Source organism: Cydia amplana, chromosome 9 (assembly GCF_948474715.1).
Source record: "Cydia amplana chromosome 9, ilCydAmpl1.1, whole genome shotgun sequence".
In the NCBI taxonomy this organism is placed as follows: Eukaryota; Metazoa; Arthropoda; class Insecta; order Lepidoptera; family Tortricidae; genus Cydia; species Cydia amplana.
Genome location: NC_086077.1, coordinates 1,189,227 through 1,210,907, shown reverse-complemented (window position 1 = coordinate 1,210,907; position 21,681 = coordinate 1,189,227). Strand labels below are relative to the sequence as shown.

The following is a 21,681-nucleotide window of genomic DNA, read 5'->3' as shown; positions in this document are numbered from 1 at the left end:
GGTCAGGGGACCGGACAGATGTACTTACGGTGCTCCGGCCTGTGTGGAGTGCACAATAGTGAGCTGTGTCAGATACGAGGCGTGGCTGTCCTCGCTGTACGTGCTCTGGCTGCTGCTGAATGTGCCGGACACCTTCACGTGGCGCAGGACGGTCAGGGGACCGGACAGATGTACTTACGGTGCTCCGGCCTGTGTGGAGTGCACAATAGTGAGCTGTGTCAGATACGAGGCGTGGCTGTCCTCGCTGTACGTGCTCTGGCTGCTGCTGAATGTGCCGGACACCTTCACGTGGCGCAGGACGGTCAGGGGACCGGACAGATGTACTTACGGTGCTCCGGCCTGTGTGGAGTGCACAATAGTGAGCTGTGTCAGATACGAGGCGTGGCTGTCCTCGCTGTACGTGCTCTGGCTGCTGCTGAATGTGCCGGACACCTTCACGTGGCGCAGGACGGTCAGGGGACCGGACAGATGTACTTACGGTGCTCCGGCCTGTGTGGAGTGCACAATAGTGAGCTGTGTCAGATACGAGGCGTGGCTGTCCTCGCTGTACGTGCTCTGGCTGCTGCTGAATGTGCCGGACACCTTCACGTGGCGCAGGACGGTCAGGGGACCGGACAGATGTACTTACGGTGCTCCGGCCTGTGTGGAGTGCACAATAGTGAGCTGTGTCAGATACGAGGCGTGGCTGTCCTCGCTGTACGTGCTCTGGCTGCTGCTGAATGTGCCGGACACCTTCACGTGGCGCAGGACGGTCAGGGGACCGGACAGATGTACTTACGGTGCTCCGGCCTGTGTGGAGTGCACAATAGTGAGCTGTGTCAGATACGAGGCGTGGCTGTCCTCGCTGTACGTGCTCTGGCTGCTGCTGAATGTGCCGGACACCTTCACGTGGCGCAGGACGGTCAGGGGACCGGACAGATGTACTTACGGTGCTCCGGCCTGTGTGGAGTGCACAATAGTGAGCTGTGTCAGATACGAGGCGTGGCTGTCCTCGCTGTACGTGCTCTGGCTGCTGCTGAATGTGCCGGACACCTTCACGTGGCGCAGGACGGTCAGGGGACCGGACAGATGTACTTACGGTGCTCCGGCCTGTGTGGAGTGCACAATAGTGAGCTGTGTCAGATACGAGGCGTGGCTGTCCTCGCTGTACGTGCTCTGGCTGCTGCTGAATGTGCCGGACACCTTCACGTGGCGCAGGACGGTCAGGGGACCGGACAGATGTACTTACGGTGCTCCGGCCTGTGTGGAGTGCACAATAGTGAGCTGTGTCAGATACGAGGCGTGGCTGTCCTCGCTGTACGTGCTCTGGCTGCTGCTGAATGTGCCGGACACCTTCACGTGGCGCAGGACGGTCAGGGGACCGGACAGATGTACTTACGGTGCTCCGGCCTGTGTGGAGTGCACAATAGTGAGCTGTGTCAGATACGAGGCGTGGCTGTCCTCGCTGTACGTGCTCTGGCTGCTGCTGAATGTGCCGGACACCTTCACGTGGCGCAGGACGGTCAGGGGACCGGACAGATGTACTTACGGTGCTCCGGCCTGTGTGGAGTGCACAATAGTGAGCTGTGTCAGATACGAGGCGTGGCTGTCCTCGCTGTACGTGCTCTGGCTGCTGCTGAATGTGCCGGACACCTTCACGTGGCGCAGGACGGTCAGGGGACCGGACAGATGTACTTACGGTGCTCCGGCCTGTGTGGAGTGCACAATAGTGAGCTGTGTCAGATACGAGGCGTGGCTGTCCTCGCTGTACGTGCTCTGGCTGCTGCTGAATGTGCCGGACACCTTCACGTGGCGCAGGACGGTCAGGGGACCGGACAGATGTACTTACGGTGCTCCGGCCTGTGTGGAGTGCACAATAGTGAGCTGTGTCAGATACGAGGCGTGGCTGTCCTCGCTGTACGTGCTCTGGCTGCTGCTGAATGTGCCGGACACCTTCACGTGGCGCAGGACGGTCAGGGGACCGGACAGATGTACTTACGGTGCTCCGGCCTGTGTGGAGTGCACAATAGTGAGCTGTGTCAGATACGAGGCGTGGCTGTCCTCGCTGTACGTGCTCTGGCTGCTGCTGAATGTGCCGGACACCTTCACGTGGCGCAGGACGGTCAGGAAGCCGGACAGCGCGAGGCGGCGGTGGGCGGAGTCCCTGTGAAACGAAAACACTTGTTTGAAAACTGTTTACATATGACAACTGTGTAGAATCACGAGTCTTAGAGTCTGGCTAATGAAAGTTGAGCCTGAGATTTATTTAAAACTTTTTATATGGCAACTTTTTTTCCTATAAAATAAGCTGTCAGTTTCAAGCTGTCATTTAATTTCATAGTAATTTTATTGTCAGGTGCGGTTTTTATTGAAATTCCCGCGTTATCTCAGGCTCAACTTTCATTAGCCAGACTCTATACGTTTTATTTCTACATTTATTCCTACGATAGTCATTAATAGCAGTAAGGCAACACTTTCATACGTAGAAAATTTAATGCAACAACAAACATCATCACCACCTACAAAAATGATGAGGCACGCGAGGCTCGTGGTGTTGTACGAAGATTTCAGTTCTTCTATAATGGTGTATTCCCATTTGTGCCATCCCGCGTGACAGGGCGGGAACGAGTAGTTCCCATCTGTACCCGGCAGAGATAGTTGGAAATACAGGACTTTGCTAAGGCAAGTAAATACCTGGAGTTGATCCCCTTCCTGCACACCATGAACAGGCAGTCTCTAGTCCTGGCACTGAAGTTGATCAGCGGGTGCACGGCCTCCAGTACGAGCGCGCAGCTCCTGAGGTCGGCCGAGGGTCGGCAGTTCTCCAGTATGGCGCTCAGCTGGGAGCAGCGCTCGACGGAGATGGGGGTCAACTTGCAGAGGACGAACAGGCAATCTGGAAACAGTTTTTTTTTTTTTTTTTTTTATTTATCGCAAAAAAAACTTACAGGGTATTTACATATTTATGTTCCGCCAAACTGAGGACAGTTTGTTGGCGGATAAAGCGCTCTCTATCCTTTTGTGTTCTACCCACTTAACTTACATACTTATACCTAATACATTACTTAACTAGAGTTATGCCATACAAACAATATACCATTACTATTCACTACTATTATCATACAAATCTAAAAGTTTTGCTTGCAGCCTTTTCTTAAATATTTGCTTACTGCTACACTTATCTACTGTTGGACTTAATTGGTTAAGTATTTTAGGAATCATATGTTTGCGCATTCTTTGGCCATAATAGTTATTCGCTTTATGTTCTACGTATGTTTGTTGCGTGCTTGCTCTGAGATTACGTAACGGTATTCTACGCGTTTTGAATTTGTCTTGACCGTAATCATCCATACAAATTAAATGACTAACCTTCTCATGCACTGGTAAGATTTTTAATATTTTATACAATCGCTTGTAATTAATTATTTAAATAGGGTATTCGACTACTATGTACCTAGTCTTGCCGCGGGGGCTGGACAGAAAGGCGAGGCTTATCTCTTTGCAAGTTATGTGCGCCTGGTACTTTAATGCTTAAAGTTTGTGATATTTTAGCATTTATAATGAAGTGAGAACAAGAAGACGACTTTGATAAGATACTTACAAATTTTGACGATTATCAACTAAGAAAGTTATTGACAAAAATGTCATTTTTGGTACAAGCTTGTATCGCTGACTGTACTTTTCTTTCCGCAGGCAACTAATACTCATCGAGACATTTCTAAAAACCCCAAACACAATTAGGATGCACTGTTTTATCACAGAGTTCCTATGGCCAACTCCTGTCTCGATCATCAGATCAGCTCGATGGTACCATAATATTGCATTGTCACCCGACTTACCTACATGTGTATGCAAATTTTCAGCTTCATCGGAAACCGGGAAGTGGATCAAATTTAACTTGCAATATTTGATTACAGACAACGGGACAGGTGAAAGTAAATAAAAGCTTGTAAAAAGTCTTTATATGTGCAATGTGTATAAATATTTTTGACCAATTGGTCCATGTCTCCGTGTAAATGTTTTTGTTTAGGTACCTGCATATTGTCTCTGTGGAGTAGCCATATTTAGCCTATCTGCTAACGTGGCCAGTATATGTGGGGCAGTCTCCGGCTGCGCCTTGCTGAGTCTGGCTAGTATGAGTTTGCCGAGGGACCAGCAGGAGCTAGCGTGTGGCCGCGAGTGGATAGTAACAAGACGAGACGACCTCTTTGCGAATTATGTGCGCCTGGTACTTTAGTCGTTAAAGTGAATTATATTATAACAGAAGTTTTCATACTTAAATGAATTCAGATTACTAAAATATGACCAGAATGCTATTTGAGTGCTGTTTTAAGGATAAATGCATTATCAATAAAATTATGTTGGTAGACTGTTTTGTCTGTATTCCTGTTACCTGCGTACTGCCTTTGCGGACTAGCCGTGTTCAGTCTATCCGCTAACGTGGCCAGTATATGTGGGGCAGTCTCCGGCTGCGCCTTGCTGAGTCTGGCTAGTATGAGTTTGCCGAGGGACCAGCAGGAGCCGGCGTGGGGCTTGCCGCAGGGGTGGACAGTAAGGCGAGGCTTATCTCTTTGCCAGTTATGTGCGCCTGGTACTTTTGTATAGGTACCTGCATATTGTCGCTGTGGACTGGCCGTGTTCAGCCTATCCGCTAACGTGGCCAGTATATGTGGGGCAGTCTCCGGCTGCGCCTTGCTGAGCCTGGCTAGTATGAGTTTGCCGAGGGACCAGCAGGAGCCGGCGTGGGGCTTGCCGCGGGGGGTGCTCAGCAGGGAGAAGGCGAGGCTGATGAGGCCTAGCACGGTGAGCTGGCGGTGGCTGGCACTGGAAACAGATAAGTAAAAAATAAACATCAAAAACCTTTGAGTATATAGCCTAAGGAGATGTGATAACGTAAACTCTTCGAACAAATTTTTTCGCCACTTTTAGCGGGGGGCGAGGTAAACACCTACAGCACACCACCAAAAGATAAGTAACTCAACAGACACAGATTTTGCTGTTGCGACAAACGCACACTACAAAAAAGTTCAACACATCAAAAATTACACGCACACAAACAGAGTTTTCACATAACTATGCAGCATACATACGAACATGATAGTGATGGGACACATCTGAAGAATGAGTCAAATCAGTTTGATGAATGAACTGAATTGTCTTATACTACTACTATTTATTATAAAATTGTAAAAGTGAAAATTCTGTACATTGAAGATATTAGGTAGCCAATAAAATGATTGTTTGTATGTATGGCTGTCTGTATTTATGTGTCTTTGTGTCTTAGCCAGCACGCACAGCTAAACTGTGGAATGAACTGTCGCCCGCAGGTTTTCCGGGCTGATACATAGGTAAAGATATCGTCCCATAGAAAATTTGAATTTCGCGTCTTTTTTTACTGACATTATTTGCTTGATCAGCTATATTAAACAAACTGCAGTGATTGAATGAATGAATGATTCATTCAATCATTCAAATGTTGAGTCGCTTTTTTGACTTTGTCACATCCCTTAAGACCGATTCGTCCCCGTACCACTGTATTCATGTTTACATTTTTCTGTCGTTTATGTATCGCAACGGTTTTTTCTTTAAATGGAGATTGTACTTCAATATACATTTAATAGTTAGTATAAATACTTATATATGATAGGAAACGCGATCTTGTTGCGAATTTGAGGTATCAGATCGCCTTTTACACGATAATACTGCACAAGTCATCATTTTTTGAGAGAAACGTCTCGCGACACGGAACGATGTAAAATGGCGGTGAAGCGACTTCAAGTAGTTTTATATAACGTGTTTGAACAGTTGACCAATGTACTTTGCCGGAGGGGGTCGCCCGTGTATCACATCTCCTTAGGCTATATACTCAAAGTCAAAAACAGAAACATGGCGTATACGAAAAAAAATCAAGGTTTCCAGTAGGACTGGGATCGGACTCATCGACATTAAAATAAAACAATTTAAAATATGATTAATTATATGTATAAATATTAACAGCCTTATTCATAAACGTCTGCTAAGTTAATCGGCTGATGATCGTCCTTCGTCCCTCTCTATGGCATACGGAAAGATAGGGACAAACGACGATCATCAATTTGATCATCAACTTATTAAGTTAGCAGCCGTTTATGAATAACGCCATAAATTTTTAACATTTTATAAATATGTAAGGTTGACGAAATATAAAGGCTTCGTCACACAGGCGCGTTTTCCGGGCGCGGCGTGAGCGATTTGTATGTAAAAGCGGCGCGCCCCGCTCACGCCGCGCCCGGAAAACGCGCCTGTGTAACGAAGCCTTAAAGTGAGCCGATCTCTCGAACAAGTTTGAACAAGATCAGCCCACGTTATATTTAGTCGCGTGTAGTGTACCTTTCAGTAGTGAGCGCGCGCAGCACGGCGGCGGCGCCGGCGGCGCGCGGCAGCACGGCGGCGGCGCCGGCGGCGCGCGGCAGCACGGCGCGTGCGCCCGCGCATGACGAGCGCACTACACACTCCGTCTCCCGGGATAATATACCGGCTTTCATTACCTGCACATTTTTTGAACGAAGTTATTTATTCAAATTAGGCATGTCAATAAAATACAAAAAATATAAATAACAATAAAATTTTACGTTTTAACACAGGTTTCACTGATCATGGTCGCGGCTAACTGACGTCCCAGCAAAATGTCAAAACAGAAATTTGTGCAGCTAGGTACCCGACGAAAAGTCGAACGGTAAATAAATGTAATAAAAAAAATTTCGCGATAGACCCGTCTATAAATGTGAGTTAATATGGGAATAGTTTAACACGTTCATTGCCACCCAGCCAAACAAGACATCCAGGCCACAAAAACTTCTTCATATAAAGCTGTACCACGATCCCGACTATCGGGTCGTCTGGCCTGGGAACGAAATCATTAAATACCCGATTTCGACACTGTATATATATGTTAATCAGGCTAATATTATATGATACTTACGTCTAAACATAGAGCCCTGCAGTCGCTCTCCCCACACAGGGCCAAGGCCAGGTCCAGCAGGAACGGTGCCCGGAGCAGCTGCGAGCGGGGCCAGCCCCGGAGCACCTTGCAGAGCTGCGGCTTCTCCATCACCTCCACGATGTGGTAGATGCAGGTGGAGAGGCAGCGGCTCACTTCTGCCGGGCTGTGGGGTACTGGGGAAATCACACCTAGCCTTGACACTTGGACATATATCCCCCTAAACGAATGATACTTACGTCTAAACACAGAGCCCTGCAGTCGCTCTCCCCACACAGGGCCAAGGCGAGGTCCAGCAGGAACGGTGCCCGGAGCAGCTGCGAGCGGGGCCAGCCCCGGAGCACCTTGCAGAGCTGCGGCTTCTCCATCACCTCCACGATGTGGTAGATGCAGGTGGAGAGGCAGCGGCTCACTTCTGCCGGGCTGTGGGGTACTGGGGAAATCACACCTAGCCTTGACACTTGGACATATATCCCCCTAAACGAATGATACTTACGTCTAAACACAGAGCCCTGCAGTCGCTCTCCCCACACAGGGCCAAGGCGAGGTCCAGCAGGAACGGTGCCCGGAGCAGCTGCGAGCGGGGCCAGCCCCGGAGCACCTTGCAGAGCTGCGGCTTCTCCATCACCTCCACGATGTGGTAGATGCAGGTGGAGAGGCAGCGGCTCACTTCTGCCGGGCTGTGGGGTACTGGGGAAATCACACCTAGCCTTGACACTTGGACATATATCCCCCTAAACGAATGATACTTACGTCTAAACACAGAGCCCTGCAGTCGCTCTCCCCACACAGGGCCAAGGCGAGGTCCAGCAGGAACGGTGCCCGGAGCAGCTGCGAGCGGGGCCAGCCCCGGAGCACCTTGCAGAGCTGCGGCTTCTCCATCACCTCCACGATGTGGTAGATGCAGGTGGAGAGGCAGCGGCTCACTTCTGCCGGGCTGTGGGGTACTGGGGAAATCACACCTAGCCTTGACACTTGGACATATATCCCCCTAAACGAATGATACTTACGTCTAAACACAGAGCCCTGCAGTCGCTCTCCCCACACAGGGCCAAGGCGAGGTCCAGCAGGAACGGTGCCCGGAGCAGCTGCGAGCGGGGCCAGCCCCGGAGCACCTTGCAGAGCTGCGGCTTCTCCATCACCTCCACGATGTGGTAGATGCAGGTGGAGAGGCAGCGGCTCACTTCTGCCGGGCTGTGGGGTACTGGGGAAATCACACCTAGCCTTGACACTTGGACATATATCCCCCTAAACGAATGATACTTACGTCTAAACACAGAGCCCTGCAGTCGCTCTCCCCACACAGGGCCAAGGCGAGGTCCAGCAGGAACGGTGCCCGGAGCAGCTGCGAGCGGGGCCAGCCCCGGAGCACCTTGCAGAGCTGCGGCTTCTCCATCACCTCCACGATGTGGTAGATGCAGGTGGAGAGGCAGCGGCTCACTTCTGCCGGGCTGTGGGGTACTAGGGAAATTTAAAATATCAGAAATTGCTTCAACCTGCGACTTTATTATACTTCGTTTTTTTAGCATTGGAAAAAAGGTACTTAAACAATCTCGACGTGTTTTTTTCTTGAAAAACACATTTGTAAAATAAGTCACGGCAAGTATGTAACAATTATGAATCAACTACGATTATTTTCATTCCTTTGCTTTCAAAAGTAATAGTTGTACTGTACGGATATGATGGTCGTTCTTGTCTACGTGACAGCGTGATAAAACGGTGTCCGTCACTTTCTTTTCCACGGTGTTAAACAGTGACAGTTATTTTATCACGTGGATAAAGATGGATAAAGCTATCCATAATAGGCTGGCTGATTTTTAAAAAGCTTTTTTTTTTCAATTAAAAGACACGTCAAGATCGCTTATCTTCTTTCTAATGCTAGAAAACGAAGTATAGCATAAGAATTGTTTTAACAGTTTCTCCATTTTTAGGGTTCCGTAGCCAAATGGCAAAAAACGGAACCCTTATAGATTCGTCATGTCTGTCTGTCTGTCTGTCCGTCTGTCCGTGTATGTCACAGTCACTTTTCTCCGAAACTATAAGAACTATACTGTTGAAACTTGGTAAGTAGATGTATTCTGTGAACCGCATTAAGATTTTTACACAAAAATAGAAAAAAAACAATAAATTTTTGGGGTTCCCTATACTTAGAACTGAAACTCAAATTTTTTTTTTCATCAAACCTATACGTGTGGGGTATCTATGGATAGGTCTTCAAAAATGATATTGAGGTTTCTAATATCATTTTTTTCTAAACTGAATAGTTTGCGCGAGAGACACTTCCAAAGTGGTAAAATGTGTGTCCCCCCCCCTGTAACTTCTAAAATAACAGAATGATAAAACTAAAAAAAATATATGATGTACATTACCGTGTAAACTTCAACGGAAAATTGGTTTGAACGAGATCTAGTAAGTAGTTTTTTTTAATACGTCATAAATCGCCTAAATACGGAACCCTTCATGGGCGAGTCCGACTCGCACTTGGCCGCTTTTTACCATAGGAATTGAATTAAAAAAACCGGTCAAGTGCGAGTCACAATTGTGTCCTGAGTATTATATACCATCACAGATTTATTTTTTCCTTAAATCCAACTCATAGGTTTGAACCATTATAAATATAAAAATATACAAAAATACTTATATGGGGATCCCTTTGTAAGTTATGGTGGCATTCCATCTGTCTAATATCATTGCGTCTCACTCTCTCATTAAGCAAAATGTGACAAAAAATACACATTTTGGACAAAGAAATTGAACAGGTGGAATACCACCCTTATATACATTTTATAATTGAACTAGCGACCCGCCCAGGCTTCGCACTGGTTAACAAATTATACATAAACCTTCCTCTTGAATTACTCTATCTGTTACAAAAACCCGCATCAAAATCCGTTGCGTATTTTTAAAGATCTAAACATACAGACAGACAGGGAAGCGACTTTATTTTATACTGTGTAGTTATATACGTTTCAACTGTATAACTATAGTTTGTCAAAGGACTGTCTCATTTCAAACATAGACAGAGAATCAATACTATCTTTGTCTTACACTAGTACTAGCACCCAAAAGCAAAGGATGAGTATAGTTTTCCGGGTTCTTACTGACTGACAAATTGGTTTGACTAACTATAAGTATTAATACGGTTCTTGAGATACAGTCCTGTGACAGATGAGGCTGTAATAGGGTTCCGTTAACTTGCCCTTTGGGTACAGAACCCAAGTAATAAAAAAATAAAAGTTACCAATATCGTCAATGTCCATAGTAGTAGCTTCCGAATCGGGTGTGGGAGGAGCCAGTTTGCTGTACAGCTGGGCACTGAAGTAGTACCCCAAGTGTGACAGCACTATGTCGAAATCCTGCGTTTTGCATAGCCTGTAAATAAACATTTAATATAGCTGGTCAACCAAATCTTGTCAGTAAAAAAAGGCGCGAAATTCAAATTTTCTATGGGACTATATCCCTTCGCGCCTACATTGTTCAAATTTGCCGCCTTTTTCTACTGTCAAGATCTGGTTGACCAAGTATAGTAGCCTATTTTTTTTTTGCCGCTTTTTTCTACTGATAGAAATGGCTTGACCGACTTCAGTTTACTTTCTTAATTAAAACGTGTAAAAATTCAATATTAAAACTTCAATTTTGCGTTAGCCCCCTCTTAGGCGCCATTCATTTATTAAGTAAGACGATTTTTGCCAGTTCTTGACCCCTATGTAAGATAAAATAAGAATAGGCTGACCCCCTCCCCCCTACATTACCATATATTACGTAAGAATCTAAACGAAACAATGAGTACACGCTGTACACGTTTGGTTTGTTTTAGTGTTTATTTTTCAAAATATTCATTTTTGAATGTTAATTGTACCTTCAAAGGCACTGGAGCCCGTCTAAACTAACTCTGCACCGTGTTTGACAGCATAGTAGTACCGTGAGTGTAGAAGTATTATTTTAAACGTAATAATTTCATAGAAATTAAAAATAATCACATCTTTTTGATCTTACGTAAGAACTATGAAAACCCCCTCCCTCCCCCTTGTAAGAAAAAATAAGATACGTTCGACCCCCCTCCCCCCCTATATCATCTTGCGTAATAAATGAATGGCGCCTTAATACTTCACTTACTTTATCAGTTGGTGGACAAGTGCGGGCAGCGTGTCCGGCGGGCAGTCCATGATGTACGTACAGATCTTGTTCACCACCTGCTTGTGCTCGTTGCGGGGAAGCTGCATGTCACTGGAAAATACATGTATGATCGAACGTTGGCCGGAAGAGATCGCACTTCGGCTGTAAAGCACCGTCTCCATATCGCGCGGCAAGCTATCGAACAGCCAGCGAGTTGGCTCGCGAGCCAACCCGGTATCCATTGCGCGCGGCTGCCGCGCGAGCCAATGCCAATGGGCTTAACCTGTCGAATCCCACGATATGACGTCACCATAAGCGTTCTGGCTCATATATGAGCCGTGGGAGCTGACAGATTAATGGTACGTTTACACGCTTGCCGAGGTTTGGCAAGCGTCTACAAGCTTCAAGCCTTCACAAACGCTTGGATGCCATTTACATGCTTGCGAGTGCGTTACTGTGTTCCGGACAAACAAGTATGGCAGACGTGGACGTTGAAGTTGTGTCGGCAATTGCTCTAAGTAAACACTAAACACGCGCCAACGTGTAAATACGTCGCAAGCGCTTGCCGCAAGCTCCCTTTGATCTGTCTCCAAAAACCGACACTAGCCCGGATCGCGACAAGCTCTTGCAAGCTCACGCAATTCGCAAGCCAAGCCAAATAACCCCGTTCACACGCTTGTGTTTGTGGAAGCTTGTCGAGACTTGCCAAGCGTGTACAAGGATCAAAAACATCTCAGAGTCCAATAAAGTGAAGGGCTGAAATAAAATAAAAGTTCATAGGGTAATTCGCCAGTAACTGGCCACCAGCTAATAACTGGCTACCCTAAACTAACAGGTGGCCAGTTACTGGCGAATTACCCTACAATTAGTACGGAAAAAAACAAAAATCTGTAAATGCAAATCTACAAAATGAAGCTATCAGAACATTTTAAATGTTTTAAAATAATAATAAGTCTAGTTAATTCCTTCACCCTGTATATATACAGACAGACAGAGTACAGAATTGTCAACGGTCAACTTTGTCAAAAACAGAACTAACTTGAACATAGCAGTGAGCTGCACCAGTTGCCGCTCCTTCCAGCCGCACTGGCACAGAGTCCGGATGCACTGTTCCCTGTATTCAGCCACCGTCATGTCTGTACCACAGTGCTTCACCGTGTCTGATGCAGAGAGAGTGTTCAAGCATTCGGGAAGTATGTCTCTCCATCTGAAATGTTGGCACCATGTATACCAGTTTAGGAAAATATCCACGTTGTCCTAGCCCCAGCCCAGGGCCCCCCTGGATCTGCCCATTGTACATTCAGTTTTGATGGAATGTCAACCTAAAGCCCCGTCTCCATATCGCGCGGCAAATCATCGAACATTGGCTCGCGCGGCAGCCGCGCGCAATGGATACCGGGCTGCCGCGCGAGCCAACTCGATGCGCCCGGTATCCATTGAGCCAATGTTCGATGGATTGCCGCGCGATATGGAGACAGGGCTTTATTTAATCAAAAACAAAGTAGGTAGCATTTACCTTGTCTCGTAAAATTTTCTAACAAATGAAATCCAACCTAATTGAAAATACAACAAGATTCTAACTTCTTTGGCTATAATTTTGTATGGTGGGCGACACGAAGCTATCATATATTTCATCAACAGTCTATTCTTCACTGTACAAGATATTTCTTAAGAAACAATAAATTAAAGTTGCCTTTTTAATTTCTGGTGTAAATATTAATAAAGTATGAATAGTATCACTCCATACTAACATCATATTGACATCACTATCATCCACAATGGACTGAACAGTATCATTGCTCCACTGCACAAGCTCGCTGGCCGGCGCCTTTGCCAGTTCCAATCCTATTCTACTGATTAAGTCTCCACAGTGGGTCAGAGATGTTGACTCCTTTCGTAGTGTCTTAATGACTATGTCAATCACCTGGAAATAAACAAAAATAAGAATAACTATGTGTCTGTGACTAGGCTGAGTCTCTATCTTGGAACTTACAAATAATAATACCTATGTAACAATGAGCGTTGTGTGAGTGAGAATCTGTATGTGAGATGTGAGTAAGCATGTATATGTGTGTAAGAGATCAAGTTATGATTAGTCGGCAGATGATTGCTTTACTTTGCATCACAAGTATCACAACCAATTTAATACTTCAAGTTTGTGTCTATGGTTCCATCAATGTGTTCAACTTAGAAAGTTGGGATTAAGATTAACATTAGGGATGAGAGAAGTTAAAACTGTACCTTGAGTTTAGACCGATACGATGGAGTGTTGTCTGAAAATCCGTTAAACAGGCAATCAATTATTTTACTTCCATCACTGTTCAGAATTCGTCGCGGTAGATACTTCAATATCTGAAGATAAAACAGACGTATTACTACCAGAAATCTTTTGCGAGGAGAATCATGATTCCTTGTGTAATTACGACATACCTGATCATTTTTTTGATTGCATAGTTCACGTAGTTCCGCTCGTTTCGTGTTAGTATATCCAAGTTCTTTTAGTTTCGTAAATAACTCGTTAACTTCCATTTTATTTTCAAAATAAATCGTAAACAAACATGAAACACACTGTAAGTGAATGACAGACAATGACAGTACAACAGACAAACCTCCCGCCAAAACTTTTTTAATTTCATTCCGGTATACGCAGTGTGTGTTCGACTTCGACGGGCGTTTGGTGGTATTTGCACACAAGGAAATGGGCAATGTAGCCTTTTCAGTTACTTGCATCGTGTAGATGTACCGTGCAGCAAACTTTGTTGGCGCAAGTACGCAGAACGGGAGCACTATAGCTGGTCAACCAAATCTTGTCAGTAAAAAGAGGCGCAAAATTCAAATTTTCTATGGGACGATATCCCTTCGCGCCTACATTTTTCAAATTTGCCGCCTTTTTCTACTGTCAAGATCTGGTTGACCAAGTATATATATTTTTTATGGTCTTGTCAGCCATACTATAGACAATTATTTCGTTATTATAGCTGGTCAAGCAGATCTTGTCAGTAGAAAAAGGCGGCAAATTTGAAAAATGTAGGCGCGATTGTTCGCGCTTTTTTTTACTGACAAGGTTTGCTTGACCATCTATATTTCGAGGGCATGGCATGAGTGGTGGGGATAACTGACAGAACGGGATAGTCTTATGTATCTTTCACTAGGAGTAGCAGAGAAAGCGCTATTACTGTTTGTCTTTGTCAGAGTCTCATATTTTTTTATTCCCCACCGTAGTTTATGGTGGGATACAAACAATGCGTAAACGTCAAATTGGTGTGAAACATATGAACAGTGCAAAGATTATCAGGAAAAATATTGAAATCAGTGTTTCGTGTGCATGTAGTAGTACTTAACAATTCAACAAATATGGTGAATTGCTCAGTTTTGCGCTGTACAAGTGACTGCAGGCAAAAACAGGACAACGCAATATTTCACAGGTAAATACAGTATTTTATACTTCGGTCACATTATCATGCTTAGTAACAGCATCCTACAATCTATATCAATTAAAATCTGAGTAGAAAAAGCATTTACAGTAAATAATAACTCGGGTAAAAAAATTAACCTTTAATATTTCCTGATAAATTAACCGACCAAATTACGTACGCATATTGACAGTAAGCCGTCACCCTTTTAATAACGTGTATTCAATTTAGTCGCATTGCTATTATTCGAGGGATACCAGCCCGTGATGCATACAATTACCCCAAAATTCGGGTATTTTGTATTTTAATAACATTTTTATAAATAATTTTGCTGTAGAACTGGACATATACGAACAATAAAATTGAACTGTGTTTAAATTAGAATGTAAATTATATTTATTTAAGCATCACGGATTCTTTCTAACGTTATTGGGGGTTTTGCCACGACTCAGAGAATTTGCAGAGAATCTAATTCTATGATATGCTGCAGGCACTAATTCTTAATTTTGCAATAAGAGTGACAGATTACAAAATGAATATTTCGTTTATTACCTCCAGATTTCCACAAGATGCAGGCACGCGTGCTAAATGGATTTTAGCAACCGGAAGGAGAAACTGGGCACCGACGCAAAACTGCCGGATATGCTCAAAGCATATTACGAAAACCTACCTTTTCTATTTCTTCCTGTGGCACACAGTATGCTAAAAATTCTTTCTTTAGGCGTACTTGTAATATGTATAATGAATCGCTTAATGATATAGACATTTTTGTTCATAGTTTGTCCGTTTTCAAGAACAAAGTTTGGCATATTTTGTTTACTAGTAATTGAAAAATTGTTTCAAGTAAATACTTTGCATTGTTTTCTTACTTTATTTGCGTGTTGTACTCACAACTATACCTACGGGTAATTTATAATTAAGTAACCTATTTACTTTTCATTGTAATAGTCAACTTAGTAACGTATGAAACTTTAGGCCTATTTTTAGTAATTTTTGTAAGACTTATTTGTAAAAGGCTGTTTGTTTTCTAAATAAATAAATAAAAAAAGAAAATTGGCCCATTGATATTTTATTTATCGCTGCGTCTTACGTAGGCGAACAACTCGCGAACGTGATTAAAATTACCCCAATATTTGATAATATTGGGGTAATTTTTACCTATATGGTCTCCCCGGGTTTGTGACGTCATCTATGTCTATCCCTTACGGGGGCACGCGGTAGGCCACATCTATAGAAATACTACCATCTATGTACGCAATGCGACGCAATGATTGGTCAAATTTATTTGTTATGGCGGGCAACAAATGAATTCGACCAATCACGGTGGTCAATTTACGGTGGGGAATAAAACAAGATGTGAGACTGTGACAAGCTGACAAGGACAAACAATAATAGCGCTTTCGCTGCTACTCCTACTGAAAGATACATAAGACTATCCCGTTCTGTCAGTTATCCCCACCACTTATGCCCAATCCAGTTATACTAGATTCATGATTTGAACTGTGGCAAAGAAATAGGCAAATTAGACTCTCGCGCGAGCCACGAGACGAGCCGACGAGCCGCGAGCCGCGCCACGAGACGCGAGTCCACCGCTTACACTCTCGTTCGGCTTGTCATTCGGTTATAAACCTTATGCCGTGCCGTTAGTGTTTAAATTATATTAGCTCGACGAGCTTGCGAGCCACGAGACGAGCCGCGAGCCCACCGCTTACACTCGCGTCTCGTGGCGCGGCTCGCGGCTCGTCTCGTGGCTCGCGCGAGAGTCTAAATTGGGGGAAAGAACTCAAACAATATTTACCATAGACAACGCTCTATATGTCTATTGCGGATGACGTCATCAGTTTATGTTTAGCGAGAGCTTACTGGCAGTTACGAAATTTACGAATTTCAACATTTACGGGTTCAATTATTTATATGGAATACACTATTTGTATTAAATTATTCACAGTTAAGTAACACTACACAATTATAAATATCTTATAGTTAAAGTGATTTATAAACTCAGTGTTGTTGAAGCGTTAAAAGTCAACAAGGTGTTGTTACGTTACTTTTGGCGGCATCACCGAAGCCACCGAAATAGATTTCCTTGTGCAATAATCAGCGCGTATCAGTGATCCGATGAACTAATCTGCATTTGGACCGGTTCTCACAAATAGGTCACGGTTTCCGAAGATGTCTAAAAGGTGATATCGTGAAATTTGGTGTCACACGTTTATCAGAAATGGAGGGCTCAACCGTTAGTGGATTGCGGTCAAGGTCGCGGTCGAAAACACCCTTTCTGCGATCGAGCTGCGACCATGAGCACTGCACGGAGACGGAGGAGCACACACACAAGTCAGGGCGGAAAACACCCATCAAAAGAAGCACCCCCATCAAGTAAGTTTTGTATAAACTGGTTTGTTTTCTTTACGCAATCCCACGCGTTTTCCCTCACGATTGTTTTCTTTTATTTTGAGAATGTTATTGTTAGGAATTAGGAAATCTACTTCCGTATTTACATTCGAAATAGAGGTTATGAAAATCGTCTAGGTAGCATGCATAGTGTGAATAGGTACTTAACGTTTTATGTGTTGTGCATGCAAGCTAATTCAGAAGAGCAGGTGTTATGTTTCAGCTGCTTATTCAAATTGTAAATAGTTTATAAATAAACACAAAAGGTTACCAATAAGTGCAAGTCAGTGAGAAATTTTGCACTTATGTTGTTCATAATTCTTATCAGTTCTTATTCAATATCACATAGAAATTAGCTTGAAGTAGATGCCATTGAAACATAGATAAGTAATCAAAGTGACATCATGGGTTTACTTCCATGTTATGTTTACCTAGTGATGTCATTAGCCACAAAATCCCATTATTTTGAGGTCATGGTGACCTCATGAGAGACCTTACCTTGATACATTGTCACATGACAAATGAACTGATTTTATGACTTGAGTGGACCTTCACTTGTATCCTTGATTTTATGATCACGGGCTGTTCAAGTTTTTTATATTCTTGTTCTTGCTTGCTCATACCGTTTGTCGAGTTAGTACTACCTAAATTTACATTGTACTGCCACACTTAACATAATATTTACATGATAGCATATCTTTTACAATAATGTTGTCTACTTAAATGAAATTGATGTGACCAAATTTCTGTATGCGGATCTTACAATTACAATGAAACCTTATGATTATTAATTGCAGTGTAGATCTTATTGGACATGTATTTCATAAATACTATTTATAAAATGATCCTGCTAAATGTAATTATTTTATGATAATAACACTTATAATCTGCATTGGTAAACTTAACATTATACAACTACTCTTTTCATGAAAAGAAATTACTTTAAAAAAAATTGTCTGTAAACCAATTTATCAGTCTCTATATTCTCTGAAATTTCAAATCCACCTAGATATTTTTACACTTTTGCACCTTTCTCCTTTGTAATAAGGCAAAAAATGTTAACATATTATAATCTCTGACTACTCATCTACTGTACAAATAAGGTTGGTTGGGATACTCAATACTTGGTATTCTTGGAGGATACAACTAAACGGAGTAGCCATTGACAGGCTTTCCCCTCTGTCGAAAATAGGAGGCCAACGGTCATACACAATGTATGGACTGACGTTTATCTGACATGGCTATTTTTACGTTACGCATACATTTGACGTTCCCCTCCCCCGCAAAAATCGGCAGACTGTTTTGTACAGAAAATTACAGACATGGCGTCTCCGTTTGATTATATCCTCCAAGTTGGTATTCATTCATCTGGATTCTTCCCACAGTTTGTACACATACAGAAATTTTCACAAAATTAATCTTCAAAGTTCAAAGAGAGTACGAGTAGTGTAGTAAACAAAAAAAGTTAAATTTTGTTGAAAATGTATCATTGTCAATCTTCCTTCCATATTTGATTATTATTTTCCTAATAGAACCGTTTTTCCCCCGAAGGGTAAAAAACGGATATTTAGGTTCCTGCCGAAGCTTGAACCACATTATGAGATAACACCCTTGTAACTCAGCCCTAATCAAGCGAATTCATCAACTAGTAGCGCCATCTATCGCACCACTCAAGAACTAATGTCGCCCGGTTGCCAGCGTTCGGCTGCTCTCTCTTCAGTACCATATAAGCCGGCAAGGCCCTTAGGTGTGGTTCAAGCTTCGGCAGGAACCTAAATATCCGTTTTTTACCCTTCGGGGGAAAAACGGTTCTATTTAGGTATCCGTGCCTCACTTGAACCACATTATGAGACGTGTTTAAACCTCTGCCGGCGCTGGCCCGGGCGTACTGTGACTGATAATATTTATATTTATGCAAAAATCACATAATAAGAATATGGGCTTGAAATTTATCCCATATTAATCTAATAAAGAATTGTTTGCATCAAACTTTAACTAGATTTTCCTTATTTGTAATTATCGATAGATGAGAAAATTGTTAGCTCTGACTGGCAACATAAGTTATCCATTGCGACTGTTAACTACTTATTTTTATATAAAACAAAACTGTGTGTCTATTAATTGATAAACTTTCCCTAAATTTATTATTAAAGACATAAATGGGTACTTGTAGGTTGTACAATATTTAGTGTAACCACTATCTGAAGTAGTAGTTCTGATGCGTGTAACGTGAACCTCATCAAGTTAGTTTTAGATTAACCCCGTCCAGACTACTTCTGATGCTTTCCTTACAACAGCCCACTAGGTGATAAAAAGGTTTTGTTGTATGAAATAATGATATTATTGTACAAAAAAACAAAATACTACTTATCTACTGCTTAACACAAATATAGCACTGCTGGCCCATCCAAAAACTGTTTAAAATTTGTAACTAATTGGAAGAGCTTGGGTCCTCTCTGAGTTATCGTATTTTCCAACAATTTAATGTAAATTGGTAAGTTGCATCATAGGTCAGATGTAAAATATGTGTTTTAATGTGGACGAATAACCGAATGTTTGTATAGGTACCCACTAGAATACGATATTAATATTAATTAGATACTAATAGTTATTGACTGGGTATGCCAGCTTTATTTGTACATAGTCCATTACATAAGGACAACATATTCCGTAAATGTGTTAAAAAAATATAAACGTGATGTGTTTATTTATGAAAGCAATTGAAATTTATTTCGAGTCGAGTACCCCTCTGCCTGAAAGTAGCGTCCGAAAGTGAAGAGGAAAATACAACACTTCATGATTTAATGTATGCGTTACTGACTAGTAACAACTCTCAACTACCTAGCAGCAAGTTTCATCTGAGGCGATAATACATCCTTCCTTACTGAATGGTTTTAGGTGAGGGTTGCTTTAAAAAACAACCATAAATACCACATATACTAACAACCATAGTGAGCCATGAGTAGCTATTTATTTCATATAGGGAATGGTAGGCTCCTACCTATTTTAAGTGTCAACTATACTGCTAAATTTACTACTCCCCACAGATAACTGACAACCTGCCAATTAGGCTGATACCGGGTCAACCAGGCTTATATTAGTTATATGTTGGTTATATGCTTGTCAGTCATGCAAGCGAATGTAACAAATGAAAAGAATCACTGACACGCAGGTGACTATCGTATGGAGACGATGATTGTGAATTTAAAGTGATGCTGACAACTCCAGTTATTGTGAATGACATCTCTCCATGATATTGTGCGTTGACTGAAGATACGACTACAAAGTAGAATATTTTAGAAGATTTCCTAGTCTGTATCATTCCAATGCCTTCACCTATAATTTTTAGGCTTGTAGTTTTAGGTTGTTTAATGGTCACTCTTTCTGGTGGCGAGCTGATAACCAAACTGAAGATTTTATGGTTCGCGCGCTGGTAATGGATTGTACGATGCTTTATTGTTAGACTTAGCAGGCTTTGTAAGTTTTTAATGCTTTCGTATACCTACATACGATCTTCTAATAAGAGTGTAAACACCTCTTGACTGAGAATGGAATACATACTTTTTGGAAGAGTACAGGAGGTGGACATATCCACTTTAAATTGTAGTGCAATGTATTAAAACCAATTGCGAAACTTTCGTAACACCCAGACAAGTTGAAACATTATTATTATTATTTGTATATGGTCAGAACAAGTAAGTTCTTGGCATATACCATTGCAGTGGCACAAACCACGGGTCAAGCCTCATGATGTCATCTAATCTCAAGTCATGCGCCAGCAACTGCGCGCGCGGGCGATGTTGTGGCACATTTCCTGTCAAACCTTAACACCTGTGCATTAATTACCAAGTATTAATTTGATTACTTAATTTATACTTTGAAGTCCCCAATCCGCATTAGGCCAGCGTGGGGACTATAGGGTCCGTGCGCGTTGGAGGGTCTGCAATCTTGTGGCCTGAATCGGAAGCATATGTGCACATGTACATTGCCAAAGCAAGTGCTACCATCTACCGTTCTCGTCGGTACGTTTCCTTGTGCGTAGTAGGTTCTGCCATCTTGTGGTAGCCCAGTATCGGAAGCATAAACGACACATTCACGCCTCGTGCCCAATATCTGACGGCTCCTATGTTGCCCCCTATATGTAGTTCATGCACGGGGCCTATAGGCTAAGCCCTCTCGTGAGTGAGAGGAGGCCTGCGCCCAGCAGTGGGACGTATATGGGCAGAATTATTATTATTATTATTAAATTGTATTTTTGATTAGAAATCTTGCAATACAAAGACGTTGTATGTTCTTTATTGGCTATTGTGCAATTAAGTTGTGTATCAGTTGAATTTAGACTGTTTTTATTATCTTGAGGGAACCCTAGGGCTGATTAGGTATCATGATGCCCACAAATAAACAATTATTTGATGATTAAAGGCTTAGTTATGCGACATATTGTATTTATGTCATTACCTTGATATAACGCTGACATATGTCTACTGGCATCTCATAGTTACTGTATTTAATGATGTAAGCATATAATCATGAATATATAAATATATGAATTGTAGTTGTCTTCACAACTAATGCTCTACTTAATTCTATTAGCAGCACATCTGTCCTATAACCCAGACACGATGATTTTGTAGGGACACCTTGTAGGGAGTCAAGACACCTAGTACACCCTACAACTCTACTTGATTGGATAGACGATGATGTTTACAATTACATGCCCTACGAGACCTGTTACAATAGTATGCTGTAAAACCTGGACTACTACCTTTCAGCTAAGCTTGTAGTACTCAGATCAGGCAATGA

General features: G+C 42.8%; 2 protein-coding genes across 2 annotated transcripts in view; one reads left to right on the top strand and one right to left on the bottom strand.

Moving 5' to 3' along the window:
* The window catches only part of LOC134650800 (uncharacterized), a 36,916-nt gene extending 23,233 nt beyond the window's left edge, over positions 1 to 13,683 (bottom strand). Inside the window, exons 1-16 of the mRNA XM_063505734.1 lie at positions 13,505 to 13,683; positions 13,316 to 13,426; positions 12,826 to 12,998; positions 12,114 to 12,281; positions 11,075 to 11,185; positions 10,200 to 10,330; positions 8,222 to 8,419; positions 7,965 to 8,162; positions 7,708 to 7,905; positions 7,451 to 7,648; positions 7,194 to 7,391; positions 6,941 to 7,134; positions 6,349 to 6,506; positions 4,589 to 4,803; positions 2,674 to 2,875; positions 1,979 to 2,143 (exon numbers count right to left, since the gene is read on the bottom strand). Coding sequence (XP_063361804.1) covers positions 1,979 to 2,143; positions 2,674 to 2,875; positions 4,589 to 4,803; positions 6,349 to 6,506; positions 6,941 to 7,134; positions 7,194 to 7,391; positions 7,451 to 7,648; positions 7,708 to 7,905; positions 7,965 to 8,162; positions 8,222 to 8,419; positions 10,200 to 10,330; positions 11,075 to 11,185; positions 12,114 to 12,281; positions 12,826 to 12,998; positions 13,316 to 13,426; positions 13,505 to 13,603 — 2,717 coding nt within the window. The 5' untranslated portion in view covers positions 13,604 to 13,683. The remainder of the gene's footprint in view (positions 1 to 1,978; positions 2,144 to 2,673; positions 2,876 to 4,588; positions 4,804 to 6,348; positions 6,507 to 6,940; positions 7,135 to 7,193; positions 7,392 to 7,450; positions 7,649 to 7,707; positions 7,906 to 7,964; positions 8,163 to 8,221; positions 8,420 to 10,199; positions 10,331 to 11,074; positions 11,186 to 12,113; positions 12,282 to 12,825; positions 12,999 to 13,315; positions 13,427 to 13,504) is intronic.
* Positions 13,684 to 16,333: 2,650 nt separating this feature from the next.
* LOC134650937 (klaroid protein-like) overlaps positions 16,334 to 21,681 on the top strand; it is a 49,730-nt gene continuing 44,382 nt past the window's right edge. The window contains exon 1 of the mRNA XM_063505892.1: positions 16,334 to 16,863. Coding sequence (XP_063361962.1) covers positions 16,709 to 16,863 — 155 coding nt within the window. The 5' untranslated portion in view covers positions 16,334 to 16,708. The remainder of the gene's footprint in view (positions 16,864 to 21,681) is intronic.